General features: G+C 42.6%; 1 protein-coding gene across 1 annotated transcript in view; it reads right to left on the reverse strand.

Annotated features, from left to right (window-relative positions):
- JAML (junction adhesion molecule like) overlaps window positions 1–16,172 on the reverse strand; it is a 29,758-nt gene that overhangs the window by 13,266 nt on the left and 320 nt on the right. Inside the window, exons 2-5 of the mRNA XM_069555319.1 lie at window positions 11,809–11,871; window positions 8,284–8,438; window positions 6,416–6,641; window positions 842–954 (exon numbers count right to left, since the gene is read on the reverse strand). Coding sequence (XP_069411420.1) covers window positions 842–954; window positions 6,416–6,641; window positions 8,284–8,438; window positions 11,809–11,851 — 537 coding nt within the window. The 5' untranslated portion in view covers window positions 11,852–11,871. The remainder of the gene's footprint in view (window positions 1–841; window positions 955–6,415; window positions 6,642–8,283; window positions 8,439–11,808; window positions 11,872–16,172) is intronic.

Below are 16,172 nucleotides of genomic sequence, written 5' to 3' on the forward strand. Positions count from 1 at the left end.
GGTTCCCAGAGGTGAACCTGAAACTACCTGTAATTCCCCAGACCCCACCATGAAGCCATCCTTTCTGATCCACTCAAACAGCATATAGGAATCAACTGAGTGTAAATGACATTTTGTATGGATGACCTGGAATAAGTCTTCATTTGTAAAAGGTGAATCTTTCTAAGCTTTGTATCTTAACTTTTATTAACAATAAGTTATGTGGGATGTCTCTCAAGACACAGCTTGACTCATCAGGACATCACCATGCCATAGTTGACATCTACTGGTCTAACGAACTAACCTGCTGTTTACTGCTTCAGCGTTCCTGTGAAGCACCCTCCTCATCTTGGCCTCCAGGATTACTAATCCCAACATTCAACACATCCATGAAGACAAAGAAAATCCCATCACATAAATGGGGTGAAGGGGTGCAGAAGAAAACTCACAAAAATAACCCAAATAAGACGATCATTCTTATGCCTAACCCATTGGTCACCAAAAGCATTCCCCCTTGTTATTCCATGAATTCTATAAAAAGGAAAAGAGAGAGAAAGGATAAAACCAAGATGCTGTAGCCAAGTCATGAACCAGTGTTCTACATTACCATGTCCTAGATGCATCTTGACAACCCAAGTCGAGCAGTAGCAACTACTTCTCCACCATCTTCATTAGTCATTTTTCCCAACTGGAAGCTGAAATTGCCCAGCCAAGCTAAGAGGCCCAGTTTTGTTTTGTTTTGTGTTTTTAACAAACTCCAAAGTCCAAGCCCTCATAAGACCACCATGTGGCACCTGATGCCTAGGTTCTTGCTGTCCCCACTCTGTCCTGGCACCACACAATGAGGGCGTCTCCTCCGTACCTTGGCAGGCTCTTCTGATGAGAACATCCAGTCTACCCTGCTCACGTGCTTCTCTTCTGTGCTGTGGAAAACACATCCCATCCGAGTCGAATCACCCACATGAACCATCAGCTCTGGGGATAAAATGATAAATCAAGTCACACTCAAAGTATAGTCTCTAGAAGCCAAAGAACTTCTGGAAGAGATCATGTTTAGCCAAAGATCCTCAGCAGTAAAACCAATGTCACCACCCCACACTGCACACTTTCCCTCTGTGCAGCCAGAATATTCGGAGGCCTCTCATCAAACCAACACGATACCCCAAGGATAAGACAGCACCCTCTAGCTGCCAGCACAACATCAAGTCTGAGGGTCCCACTGATGTCAATAAACACTTTCTGGCTTCTCTTTAATTCCTTTCTCCTTCTCCTTTCCTAGAACTTCTCCCACAAGCCCCAACTTCACTTCAAGCCTGTAACAAAGAATGGAAAACCATGAAGCCCTCCACTTTCTGTTCGCCCACTTGAGTAACCACGTCTGCTTAACATAAACAGGAAGTAGAAATAACTCTCATTCTTATAAATAACCCACTGGCTCTCCCAGGTGAAAAACTGAATCATGGGTGACTCTCTTCTACTTAATTCTTTTACAAGTTGTCTTAGGACTTGCTTAGGACAATTCTCGCTAGACTATAGGTCACAGGACTGCTTGCTAATTAGGTCAAACAACAGACAGTTTTCCTTTTGACTTTTCTCTCATTTTAATTCCTGTCCCCACTTCCCCACCTGTTCCCCCTTCCGCACCTGCTCCCCCTTCCTCCCATTCTTGGCTTTCCAACTCGTAGTCTTTTCCTCCTGCTTATTTGTGTAAACAGCTGATCCCATCATATATTTACTACTTATGTCATTTTAAGAAGTCCCTGAAAAAGAAAATAATTAGAAAGATGCTTCTGATTTTTCAACAGTGCTCTATATAAGTGAACCACAAAGTCAGTCAAGAAATGAAAGGCAGGATGGTATTTAAGGGAGACACAAGTCTAGGTCTTATTTGGACAGAGTTCCTTCAAAGGAGCATTGAGCAAAGCTCACAAAGCAACACAGTACATCAGCTAACTTTTTCATCCAAATTGTGTCCCTGGGAGAACACTAACTTCCCGCTCAGCAGGAAAGATGTACAATGGGAGGAAAGCAAAAGGAAATATTATGAACTTGGAACTCTATGGAGGGGGAATTATTTTGGAAGTAATAAAAATTCACTCCAAAGAATATCAATCGTGAAGAAAATGCCCTCTAAATCTATGGTATATCAAGAATTGAACCCTATATTTTAAATGCAATAATAAGAACTAAATATTCAGAATTCTTTCAACACACCAGACATGTGCTAAACACCTAGGTTATCACCTAGTCATTACAATATTTTGAGATATGCACTATTATCCTCCCATTTCGCAGAGGAAGAAACTGCATGAGCGCAGTACTTCATGGCCAGTAAAAGGCAGAGCAGAACTCACACCCCGGCCTGAGTGAAAACAAAGCCCACGCGTTCTCACCCCCTTTACTGTTACCACCTCACATAAGTGGAGAGATGGCTGATTCTAGAGCAAAAGTACAGGAAGTTAACATTATTTTTATTTGTAAGAAAACTGTCTATACACCTGAAACTTGTCTTTCAAATATTAGGAACTTTCTCTAAATTAAAATTTAAAGCCTGTCAGATGTGATTCTAAAACATGGACTTTTAATTATTTCATTATCTTCCCTCCTTTCTAGTATCATCAGTTCAGTTTAGTCGCTCAGTTGTCTGACTCTTTGCAACCCCCATGGACTGCAGCAGGCCAGGCTTCCCTGTCCATCATCAACTCCCGGAGCTTGCTCAAACTCAAGTCCATCAAGTCAATGATGCCATCCAACCATCTCATCCTCTGTCATCCCCTTCTCCTCCCGCCTTCAATCTTTCCCAGCATCAGGGTCTTTTCCAATGAGTCAGTTCTTCCCATCAGGTGGCCAAAGTATTGGAGTTTCAGCTTCAGCATCAGTCCTTCCAATGAATATTCAGGACAAATTTCCTTTAGGATTGACAGATTTGATCTCCTTGCAGTCCAAGGGACTCTCAAGAGTCTTCTCCATACCACAGTTCAAAATCATCAATTCTTCACTGCTCAGCTTTCTTTATGGTCCAACTCTCACATCCATACATGACTACTGGAAAAACCATAGCTTTGACTAGGTGGACTTTTGTAGGCTTTTTCTAGTATCATGGGGCTTCCCTGATAGATCAGTTGATAAAGTTTCTGCCTGCCATGCCTGAGACCTCAGTTCAATTCCTGGGTTGGAAAGATCTGCTAGAGAAGGGATAGGCTACCCACTCCAGTATTCTTGGGCTTCCCTTGTGGCTCAGGTGGTAAAGAATCTGCCTGCAATGTGGGAAACCTGGGTTTGATCCCTGAGTTGGGAAGATCCCCTGGAGAAGGGAAAAGCTACCCACTCCAGTATTCTGGCCTGGACAATTCCAAGGACTGTATAGTCCATGGGGTTTCATAGAGTCGGACATGACTGAGTGACTTCCACTTTCAACTTCACTTTCTTTCTTTCTAGTATCACAGACCTTCATTAATTGAGAAGAGATTAGAATAGAATAAAAATAACTAAGTAATAAAAATAACAAAAGTAATGATGTTGAAGCTGAAACTCCAATACTTTGGCCACCTGATGCGAAGAGGTGACTCATTTGAAAAGGCCCTGATGCTGGGAGGGATTGGGGGCAGGAGGAGAAGAGGATGACAGAGGATGACATGGTTGGATGGCATCACCGACTCAAAGGACATGAGTTTGAGTAAACTCTGGGAGTTGGTGATGGACAGGGAGGCCTGGCATGCTGCAGTCCATGGGGTCACAAAGAATCGGACATGACTGAACTGAACTGAACTGAATGAAGTTAGGATCCAGAAGTCACCTAAAGCTCACCTACTATGCCACCTACCACGTGCATGAGTCTCTTCAGTAAGAGTATTTTCTCTCCCTGAACAACTCAAAACATTGTTCAGGCAATTTATCTGCTATGAAAACTTTAATTCTATTTTGAATCTTAAAAATACAGATCACATGATTGAAATAATATGCACATGCTTGAGCAACAATTACTTTTTGTTCTCTTTATACATCTCATTAACTATTATATATCTATACAGAGTAATTATATAATCGGTGAACACACACATTCAGATGCCTTAAAATCCTTTCACAGAATACAAGGAAGCAAATTCTTAAAAAAGAGAGAGAGAAAAGAAAAGAAAAAGAAAACTGTCTCTAGCTTTTAAAATAAGAACTATGAGTAAAAGAGTTGAAGCAGTAGAAAGACGGAAAAATTACAAACTGAAGAGTAAATTTCGTGGAGGAAGCCGTACATGAGTTTCCACCTGGGAGTAGATGGCTACCAGGCAAGTGGTTAGCACTCAGATCTATTCCCACTCTGGCTGGAAGGAAAAAGTAAATACCAGTTGCTCCACTGGCTACTGGAGAATATCTGCCTCCCATAAAATTGTTCTAGCCTACTCCCAAGGACTCAACTCTTAAAATTGCCTGCTTTGGATTTGTTCCCTCTGTGTCTCTCCTAAGCAGGAAAAGGCACCATTTTGTAGGACATGCTTGCATGTTCTCAAGGCCAGCATCAGAGAACAAAGAAGAAAGGGGTAACTCAAGGATACTCCTTGGGAGACACAGGTAGCTGGTTCATTTCTTCTTCCCAGAGAGCCCTAGCTTTGAAATCAAAGTAAAAAATGCAATTGATAAAAAGTGTTAATATGAAGTTAGGAGTGAGGTCAGAGGCCACTTTCCACAATTCCGTCTACCACTTCATTTTTTTAGAAATCAGAATCAAGTGAGAGATGTTAACCTAAGGATTTCATTCATTTGACAAATGTTTATTGACTGTGTATTCTGTGCCAGGTGCTGTGCCTGGGGCTGGTCATGAAACCAAGAACACAGATGCAAGTGGACAGGGAAGACACAACTGAACAGGTGTGATGAGTGTGTCACCAGAGAGGAGAGCTGGGTGCTCCAAAGTAGCTCATTGAAAGGACAGACCTAAGCAAGCTGGCAGGGAGACAGGTCTAGATCCTAGCTCCTGCACTAGACAGCAAGCCCTCCTGAGGACATAGACTGTTCTTCCATTTCACACTTTTTTGTTGTTGTTTTCTTCTTTCCAATCTTTTATGTTTGGTTGCACTGGGTCTTCATTGCTGTGTGCAGGCTTATTCTAGCTGTGGAGAGAGGGGACCACTCTCTGGTTGCACTGAGCGGGCTTCTCACCGTTGTGGCTTCTCTTGCTGCGGAGCATGGGCTCTAGGGTGCACAGGCTTCAGTAGTTGTGGCGCACAGGCTTAGTTGTTCCACAGCATGTAAAATCTTCCTGGATCAGGGATCAAGCCCGTGTCCCCTGCATGGGCAGGTGGATTCTTATCCATTGAACCACCAGCGAAGTCTCCATTTCACACATTTGAAGAGTATCCCTAATTCTGTGATTTTCAAACTTTTTAAAGCAGCAGAATTCTTTCTTCAAACAAAATCTTACCTGGAAGTCCAAGAATACAACAGAAAAAAGGAAAAGGACTCAGCTGTAGTGGAGGTGGAAACCTGAGGTCCTGGTGTGACTAGGTCCTCTGTCCCCGCCTGCCTTGTTCTCACGCTCTGTGTGGCCCACCAGGTCCCTTGGACCCTAAGTGTTCTACAGAGCATGTTTTTAAAACAAACAAACTACAGAAGCTATTTATAAACAGGAACATGAGATCCTAGGAAGTTAGGGAAACCTGCTCATTTGTTTTATATCCCCCAGAAAACATAGTTACCTACAAAATATGGAGACAACATCAATCTGCAAAATTTATGGGGAGCAGCAGGGTATAATGGAAAGAACATGATCTATGTTGACAGAGGTACCAGGGTCCAAGTATTGGATATGCCACTTAATAAATATATGTCCTCAGGCAAGTCACTTAAACTCTCTAAGCCTCAGTTAACACATCTATAAAATGAAAAGGAGAACATGGTACTTCCTTCACAGAATTTTCATAAGGATGAAATATGTTTAAAGTAATGATAAAATAATGATCATTATTATTTTTATTTAAAGAGCACCATTGGGACTTCCCTGGAGGTCCAGTGGTTAAGAATCTGCCTGCCAACGCAGGGGGCACAGGTTCAATCCCTGGTCTGGGAACTAAGATCCCACATGCCATGGGGCAACTAAACCCATGCACCACAACTACGGAGCCCACGCCCTAGAGCTCATGCCCCACAACAAGCGAAGCCACCTCAACGAGAAGCCCACACACCACAAGTAGAGAGTAGCCACTCCCGCGAGCAGCAACAAAGACACAGAGCAGCCAAAAGTATTAAATAGATAATGTTTTTTCAATCCTCTGTGGGTTACTTTAAAAAACTAATAATAAATAGCAAGCACCATTTATTGAGGACTCACTTCGTAGTAAGTACCTAGCCCACTGACTAGGATTTGCTCAACAAAATCAGTTCACATCCCTCTTTGCACACCAAATCTCTTGCCCTTTGCCCTTCTCTGAGTAAGCATTCATGTTACCTTTGGGTTCCTCTGGCAGTACATTCAGGACGACCACTTTTTTGAACACGAGGCTCTCCATTTGGAAGCGGATTTCACAGGTAAAGTTTCCTTGGTCAGTCTCTTTCACGTTTTGGAGCAGGAGGGAACCGTCATGGTGTAAGATGTCCCCCACCAAGCGCACACGATTCTGGAAGTGCCCCACAGGCACGCTGATGTTGGAGTAATAGAAGAGCACGTACTCATCCTGGAAGGCAACACAACATCAGAGGAAATTTCAAGCCCATGGCACCAGACCCAGAAGTCTGAGTTCAAAAGCCCCTGTTCCATGGAGGCAGCATAGTCATCGTCACCACCAGGATCAAAGTACTTGGTACCCAATTAAGAAGAAGAATGTGCCAGACAATACTTTAACTGACACAAGACTCTGTGGCTTCTATTAGACAAAGACAACTGGAGAAACAGGGTGAACACATTTTCATTTCTTACAGTTTAAGGTAAAATGTAACACCTACTCTGAAAATCACTCTGGGGATTCAGACTCACAACTTTTGGTGTTTGGCCATGCTGCACAGCATGTGGGAGCTTAGTTTTCCAACCAGGGATTGCACCTGGACTCGAGGCAGTGAGCGTACAGAGTTCTAACCACAGGACCTCCAGGGAATTCCACAAACTCACAACTTTTGAAAAGTACCTCCCTGTGTTCTGCCATGGCCCCTGGATTCATTGGCATCTAAATGCAACCCCACAGACAGGCTGTTGTAAGAATTCCTGCCACGTTAGCTGTCACCCCTCTCCTTTCCACCCTCCTCCAGGCAGCACATCATAAGGCATGAGAAGGAGTCATCAAAGGAAATGGTTTACAGACTGGGGGGAAGAGCCATAGGGAATTCTTATTTTCACTTAGGCCATGGGTATACCCCTCTTATAACAATAAACAGTCAGGAGGTTAAGACTTTGCCTTCCAGTGCAGAGGGTGAGGAGGGTTCAATCTCTGGTCAGGGAACTAAGATCCCACATGTCTTGGGGCCAAAAAACTAAAACATAAAACAGAAGCAATATTGTAACAAATTCAATAAAGACTTTAAAAATGGTCTGCAGCAAAAAAAAAAAAATCTTTGAAAAAAGTAAATAGTAACAAAAATTTGAGTGATAGTAATATTATGGAAATAACAGGCTCTGAGCTACTGAAACAATATTTCATTTGAAAACCTTAGGACTTTATTACCAGTCATACATTACTCGGAGTATATTTCACAAATGAGCCCGATACACAAGCATCTCCACAGAATCTAAGATGAGGCTTCATACACTTTTGCTAATCCAAAGAGCTCCCTCACTCAGCCATGCTGAACCTGCCAATCCTAACAGTTTAAGCAGCCATGAGGGAGAAAGAGATGATTCCCCAGCACTTAAATGGATCAGCAGAATGCTGAAAGAATCTCCACCCTCCTGAAGATTACTATGACATCATTTCTGTGCCTGGGCCATAACTCTTTTTGTCTAGACCAATGTGTTTTCATTTTTCTCACCCCTCCCACCCACCTATGCTACTCCACAAATGGGAGAAACAGGAAAGGAAAGAAACTAAAAGAATCTTATGTGTATGTCTCCTATTAGCTTCTCAAAGACCTGAAAAGTAAGTATTACCATTATTCACATATGGGGAAGTGAAGCTCGGAGAGGTTGAGTAACATTCCCAGCTGACTGTAATCAGCTATGTACTGCCAAGAGATCAAACTAGGAGGCGGCTCAGTTCTGGCGAGCTCCAGAACCCAGCTCCTGAAACCCCACCTCATGGCACGGGATGACTTGATTCTCCCTCCCCCCACATTCTGACACCGCTGGCCAGGGGCTTCCGATACACGGCAGGGCTTCCTCCTTGTTACCTTGGTGTGCTCTTCTGATGAGAACATCCAGTCTACCTTGGTCACATGTTTCTCCCCTGTGCTCTTAGAAACACATCCCAGAAGGGCTGAATCACCCACGTGAACTGTTAGCTCCACGGCGGAAATAGTCAAGTCATTCAGGCCCAAGGAATAACCTAGAGAAGGCAACAGGCAAGAGAGACATCATCAGACAAACTCACTCAACAACTAAACTTAGTATTAATCTCCAAGTAGATGCAGACTTTGCTGGTGGCTCAGGTGGCTCAGACAGTAAAGCGTCTGCCCGCAATGCAGGAGACCTGGGTTCGGGAAGATCCCCTGGAGAAGGAAATGGCAACCCACTCCAGTACTCTTGCCTGGAAAATTCCATGGACAGAGGAGCCTTGTAAACTACAGTCCACGGGGCCACAAAGAGTCGGGCACGACTGAGCGACGTCACTTCACTTCACTTCCCTTCAAGATGGTAAAGAATCTGCCTGCAATGCAGGATACCCGGGTTCAATTCCTGGGTCAAGAAAAAACCCTGGAGAAGGGAATGGTTACCCACTCCAGTATTCTTGCCTGGAGAATTCCAGGGACAGAGGAGCCTGGTGGTCACAAAGAGTCTGACATGACTAAGCAAATGACCCAACGTGAACAAAGTATTCAGAGGCCTTTAATTCAACCCAGCGTGGCATTCCCAAGGGTAAGAAAAATACCCTGTGGTTACCCCCATGCAGCTCAAGTCAAGGACTTCTACAGTCTTCATACTGTCCAATGCTCCTAGCTAGACCCTCCCTCTTTTCTAGTCTTCACCCCTGAAATGTCCTTTCTAAAGAAAAAAGAGAGGAAATTCCTTGGCAGTTCAGTAGTTGCTTTCACTGCTGAGGGCACAGGTTCAATCCCTGGTTGGGGAACTAAGATCCTACAAGGCATGCAGCAGGGCCAAAAAACAAAACAAAAATAAGAAGAAAGAGAGAAACCCTGAAGCCTCTCCCTTGAGGCAGTGAATTTAGGCGCCTATAAGCAGGTGATGATGTCTCCGGCTCCTGGTTTCCCACCAGTCCCCTAACTGAAAGGCCAGTTCACAGGTAACTTTGCTTCCCTCTGTTTTTCTCCTTTTTTTGTTCCTCTACAAAAGCGTATCTCTGGATGTGCTGGCTGATTCTGGCCGTAGTGCAGATCCTTGTAATTAGGTCAATACAGAGCGCGGCCCCTCCCTTGAATTTCCTTTGTTGGCTTTCTCCCCACCTGCCCCCTCCAGTTCTGCCCTCAGCCTGGCTTTCCAGCCTCTAGGGGTTAGTCTACATCATACCCCTCCAATATCTGTCCATTGTTCGAGTAATTTCTCTTTTCACTTAAAGAGAAAACCATTTCTAAAGAGAAAACCATCACATGGATTTTTCTGTTTTCATAAGACATGCTCTATGTAAAGAGACAACCACAGCAAGACACATTCAGTTGCTGGCCAGTTCCCATCAAAGAAGAGCCAAGTGAATGGAGTTGGGTATAAACAGAAAATGCACTGGCCTCTCCATCCAAGCTGTTGTCCCAAGAAAAGACTGTTAACTTCCTGCCCAACAGCAGGCACACACAGTGGGGAAGATGGGAAAGAAAACATGAACTCACCACCCTCTGGAGGGAATTATTTTGAAAGAAATCAAAAGTACCTCCAAAAATGATTTGGAATTTTCCTGTAAGGAAGAACTGAGCAGCTTCAAGTGTGGTTAAAGGGATAAGAAGCTATATAATGTGATATGAAGACTGCTGACTGTAGAATTAAAAGAGCTTGCTAGAAGGTAAGAGCAGCAAGAAAAGCAGAGAGAAACTTGGACTTGACCAGCAGCCTTTGTACAAAAATAACTGAAGAAATCAAGACTTCTACAGAGGAGGAAAACCCCTCCATCAAGAAGTACAATCCCGGTCGCCCAGTGTCACCAGGCAACTCCACAGGGGGTTAGACCGCTAAGTCTCTGATGGAAGGGCAAAATGCTGCAGGCTGCTTCACCCATCTCTGGAAAGAAAAGAAAGTGAAAGTGAAAGTCTCCTACAACCCCATGGACTAAACAGTCCATGGAATTCTCCAGGCCAGAATACTGGAGTGGCTAGCTGTTCCCTTTTCCAGGGGATCTTCCCAACCCAGGGATCAAAGCCAGGTCTCCTGCATTGCAGGCAGATTCTTTACCAACTGAGTTATCAGGGAAGCCCCTGAGATTATTATAACCCTGATTCCATGGTGAAAAAACGTCTCTAATGTGGACTATTTTCTTGTGCGTGCACATGTCTAACTGCATGTGTGTGCAAATGCTATGTTGCCTGGAATTAAAGCAAAGACCATTCTTTTGTGCACTTTGCTGAGTCATTCTTTAGGTTACCACGTGAAGTCCAAAAAGCTAATAAAAAAGAGAAAAATGGAATGGATAAACAACAAGGTCTTACTGTATATTACAGGGAACAACAGTCAATATCCTGCGATAAACCACAATAGAAAAGAATATGAAAAAGTATGTATATATGTATAACTGCATTGCTATGCTACACAGCAGAAATTAACACAACATTATAAATCAACTATACTTCAATAAAATAAAAAATTTTGGACTTCCCTGGTGGTCCAGTGGCTGAGACTCTGAGCTCCCAATGCAAGGACCTCAGGTTCAATCCTTCAACAGGGAACTTGATCCCACATGCCACAACTAAAGATCCCGAGCGCTGCAACTCAGGCCCAACACAGCCAAATAAATAAATAGAATAAATTTTAAAATGAAATTCAAAAAAAAATTTTTTAAGAAAACAAATTTAAAAGTCATGAGAGTAAAGCACCTAATTAATTTATTCTTCTGACAGAGCCATATCCATGGGATAAAGAGAGAGATAAGGGACTAACAGATGAAAGGGAGCTAAAGGATGAAAAGACAACAGATGAGCCAAAAGCAGCAGCCTTGACCACTGTAGGAACAGGAGACTCCAACCCGGTTCAGGGAGGCAACCAGAGCAGGCTTTTTAAAAGGAAGTAGAGCTTAAGAAGAAGACTGAAGGCTTAGGCAGGCTTGCTAGGGTGAAGTGGGGAGAGAAGGTACTAGGCAAAAGAAACTATCAAAAATTGGGCAAGAGCTCAGTGCATTTGAGGAACTGCAAGAAGGCTGGCATGGCTAAAGCAAGAAAACAATTACAGGAGCTTAGGGACTCTCTTTGATGATTTCATTTCCTGATCTGCAACAAGCTGTGGTTTTAAAGATAACAGTTGAAAGTGCAGGAATGCCAGTGAGAAACTTTCTTCACATTCTGTAGGAAGGTCATAGAACACCCAGTCAGGACCAAAAGGCATTCTGTTTCTAATAGAAACAGAGGAATATTCAGCTTTCCAAGAAAGAGTCTGCTACCTGGCTTCTAAAACAACTGTTTCAACAAAACTATAAAGTTCCAGGCTGGGGTTTCCGTTTCAGCAAAGCAAAGGGAAGTGAAAATACATAAAATTGGCTTCTGAACACACATGAGACTTGAAAGAAATCAAATACCCTCCTTGGTCCCTTGGCTTCTACTTACCCAGTAACACTGGCATCAGGACGACTTTCAGTGGGTAAAACATGCTGTTGTCAATTTTTCAATCTTAAAAGAAAAAAAAATATCAGAAAATAGTGTTAGGAATTCACTCATTTAACCAATCAATAGTGAGCACCTCTGTGAGCCAGTCTTTCTCTGAAGCACTAGGATGCAGCATGGAACAAGGAAGACAAGGTCCTGGGTCACATGCAGTTTGCATGTGGCAGGGAAATGGAGAGAAAAAAGCAGCAAATGCATGAATAAGAAACAGCGGATGCTGGTAACTGCTATGATGAAACAGAACAGTGGTGTTTGGAGTCACTTGGGGGCTGCCTCAGATTGGCTGCAAGGGAAGAGTATATGAAAGTTGCTTTTCGAGAGAAGTAAAAGCAAATAATTCCAGGATAACCTTGAGATGACAACTCTAAACAATCTACAGTCTGACAGTTTCATAAAAATGAAAAATTACAGGATACTCAGCCTGAAATGTTTACCTATACTCCAACTAAATTAAAACAACTGCCTTAAATATATAAAGAACGTTCTGAACATGTAAGAAAGGAGATACACAAATAAGGGGGAAATTTTTAAACTCAGTTAAGGCATTCACCAAGTTCTATGACACAAAGAAGCCACCTGAAAGGTCCATGGTGAGATTTTATTTTTTCACTTTTTCAGGCAGGATAGCATGAGTAGAAGGAGAATTGGGCTGTACACAGGCAAAAGTACTTTAAAAGCATCTCTATTATCTCTGTGGTATAAATTTCACTGCATCCACCATTTCCTGGGAATAGATTTGCTGTTCTACGCAACGCCCCACAGTTTTCTTAACAAAACAGAAATACCTTAACTCCAAAGAGTCACAGTTCAACCAGCCTCAGGCTCTAACCTACTCCTGTGGTGGGCCTCGGCCATGATCTCTGAACCCTTAACATCCTGGAGTAATTCCACCTCAGAATTTGCTGAAAGGAAAGGTCTTCTTGGTGTATTAACATCATATTACCCTAGCCAGCTCTGCTGAAGTCCAGCACATATATGGTGGCCATTCCAACTTTTTAAAAAATGATTACCTAAAAGTTTCTTATCTGAATTTTAATCAACAAAATTCTCCATCTGGGTCTTCCCTGGTGGCTCAGTGGTAAAGAATCTGCCTGCCAGTGCAAGAGACATGGGTTCAATCCCTGATCTGGGAAGATCCCACATGCCGCAGAGCAACTTAGTCTGGGCACCACAACTCTGTGCTCTAGAGCCTGGGAGCCACAGCTACTGAAGCATGCATGCCCAGAGCCCGTGCTCCACAACAGGAGAAGCCACCACAGTGAGAAGTCAGCACACAACAACTAGAGAAAGCCCGCACATAGCAACGAACACACAACACAGCCATAAATAATCACTAAAAAAAATTCTCCATCTGGAAAATCAGGGTCAAGCTGTTCAAGCCAGCCCTTCTTAGGTCTTGCTTATGCAGAAAGTCAGTTGTCCTTGATGAGCCTCAATTTCCTCACCTATAACTTGGGGATAACGATGCAAGAATCAGATATAAGAATGTAGATTTCAGTGCTTAAAAAAATAGAAAGCATTACTATATAAGATCCTATTTTTTTTAAGCCTAAAAGTCATATAGGAAATAGAGTTATTAGCTTTAGAGGAGATTTTGGACTCTGAGAATCTACCTTTACAAGAATGGCAAATGATGAATCAGAATGAACTGGAAACTTCTCAAGTTTCGGTTCTTGAATCCATTACAACAATGAAGATAACAATTACACTGACTCAGATCTACCAAAAGTCACATTAAGTTTTCCCCAATATAAGTATTTCTAATGAAAATACAGATCTCTCTCAAGATAGCCAGAGCATGGTTTATTCCAGCTCTGTATAAAAGATACACCCACCTTATCCCACACATACATCGCTGAGCATGATAAGGGGCTTCCTTTATAGCATAACTTTAATTCATCATATCTGGGACAACTAAAATCCCTGTTGTATTCTGGATGAATTTTTTCTCCAGGAAGTTGGTTGCGCTCCCTTTATTCCCCAGCAAATAGCTGTCCTATATTCCCCAAAGCAGTGCACTATTTGCACCAAGGAGTAATCATTGATTACAGTGTAGACTTGCCTACACCCTCAAAGGCAGGACCAAAATGCATCTCATTTGTGACTGTCCCATGCCTGTGCTACAGCACTGGTGAGGTGTCTGCACTGGATACGTGCTGATAGCTGCCAATATAACCATCAAATTGAAATCAGCTTCGACATCCTGCAAATGCACTGTTCTATTTTAAGAGGAAACCAGCGACTCCAAAAAGATTCTGAATCTAGTCACCAAACTCAAGACACACAGAGCCACACCCAAATCTTTTACAAACAAATTCTAAGAAATGTGCCAACAATCTGACAAATAGAAGATACCCATTTTCAGTCCTAAGTACTCAAAGGCATCATTAGAACTCTGTGTGAATGAATAGAGAAGCGATGACTTAACAGTAAGAGCATTAAGTTTTTAAAAAATTCTCTTCCCAGATCAGACATTCCATTAACTGATTCTTTGATAGTTGGGAAACCACTCCATCTCCCCGGGCCTTATCCTTAACATTAAAGGATCAGATTTTTCCCCTCTAGTTATAGCCCCACGCTAGAAGTCAGTAGCTGACACTCATTAAACTAGAGAAGAGTATGTGACAGGCACGGTCTGAGTGCTCTGCACATTAACCAATTTAATTCTCACAACCCTCTATGAGGTTTTACACGTGAGGAAACTGAGGCACAAATTGGTGAAGTGACCTGCCTAACAGCATAGAGCAAGTGGCAGAGCCAGGATTCAAACCGGGGTCTCCTGGATCAGAGACTGTGTCCTTACTACTATGGACGTCTCCTCCATGCATGTGAAAATAATCAGTGTTTTAGAGCAAAGCTTTCCTGAACTTCATTTAACAAAATAAGATTAATCTGATCCCCCTGACTGATTGTTCTTCCCACCTCCTGCCCCTAGTTAACTCTTATTCATCTTTCAGCTCTCAAATTAAATGTAATTTCCTCAAGGAAACCTTTCCCAAACCGCCCTATCCAGGGCACATCCTAGCCACATGTTTTAATAGTACTATTATTTCTCTTTCTTTAGGGCACTTGTCACAATTTCTAATTACCTATTTGCTTAAGTGCTTGTTTGATTAAAGGCTTGTACTCCATCCCATCACCCCCTAAGACTATAAGCTTCATGAGGCCAAGAGCCATGCCTGTTGGCCAATGCATCTCCAGCACCAGCACAGAGTAAGACCCAGAGTGAAAGTCCAGGGACCACTGATCAGATGAATTAATAAACACTTAAATGGGCCAAGAACATGACTTGAGTCAAGTTTCAAGTTTCCCAGTTAGTTGGCAGATATTCAGAAATTCCTACCATGTAATATAGATAGACAAATAATAGTAGATGGATAAGCTTTTATATATACATATAGTTCAGAATTTTATTATTCAGATGAATAATTCAGAATACATATATGAATCTCAGTCTCTAAAAAATCTAACAGGAGCACTCAAATGAACCTTAAGCACCTTGATGGACTCCATCTGAATCTTCAACTGTGCCAGCTTTCTTCCCAGATGCTGATTTATCTTCTCACCAGCATGTTCTTGAGGTAATTCCGCACAGTAAGTTATCTCATGTGTTGGTCAAATGTTTGGAGCTGAGCTCACGGTTCTTTCACAATGTAACTCTTGGTTAGTATCTTCTATCACCCCTGGGGAGTTGTAACTATCAGGATCCCCTTTTCTATTATTAAAAGTGAAAGGGAATTGTTGTCTTTGGCACAATTATAACAGAAAAAAAAAATCTTCAGAAAATCTTCAGAAATGAGATGACCACACAGGATGCGGAAATGACCCCCTCAATATTACAATATTACAGGACAAAATAAGGGAGAAGCACTCTCTCTCAGTCAAGTGTTTGCCCCTAGTAAGGACAAGTGACCACTGAGCCCACCGACAACCTCACCACCTTCCCTCAATCAGGCAGTCATTACTCCTGCTCTCTCCTTTAGACCAGCTTCTATCTAAACCATCCTACTTTATTTTCCCTGAGATCCGGCCATGCAGATGGTGAGGCAAGCATGAACAGCCTAGCCCTCTTGGGAGGTTTAAGTTCCTGACTTCTTAAGGTTAAATATTGGCCTGTGTAGGATTGGGAGAAAAGAAAGGAAGATTTCTGCCATGAGTCCAAGGAACAGCCAGCCACAGCTCTATCTTAAAGCCACAAGCAACTTAAAAGCTAAAGCTTGTCACCATCATCATCATCATTTACTCTTTTATTAAGAGCAAACCTTACTGGGTTTTTCTCTGAGGATCTTAACACAGGTTACTCTACA

This window comes from Ovis canadensis, chromosome 15 (genome assembly GCF_042477335.2).
Source record: "Ovis canadensis isolate MfBH-ARS-UI-01 breed Bighorn chromosome 15, ARS-UI_OviCan_v2, whole genome shotgun sequence".
Lineage (NCBI taxonomy): Eukaryota > Metazoa > Chordata > Mammalia > Artiodactyla > Bovidae > Ovis > Ovis canadensis.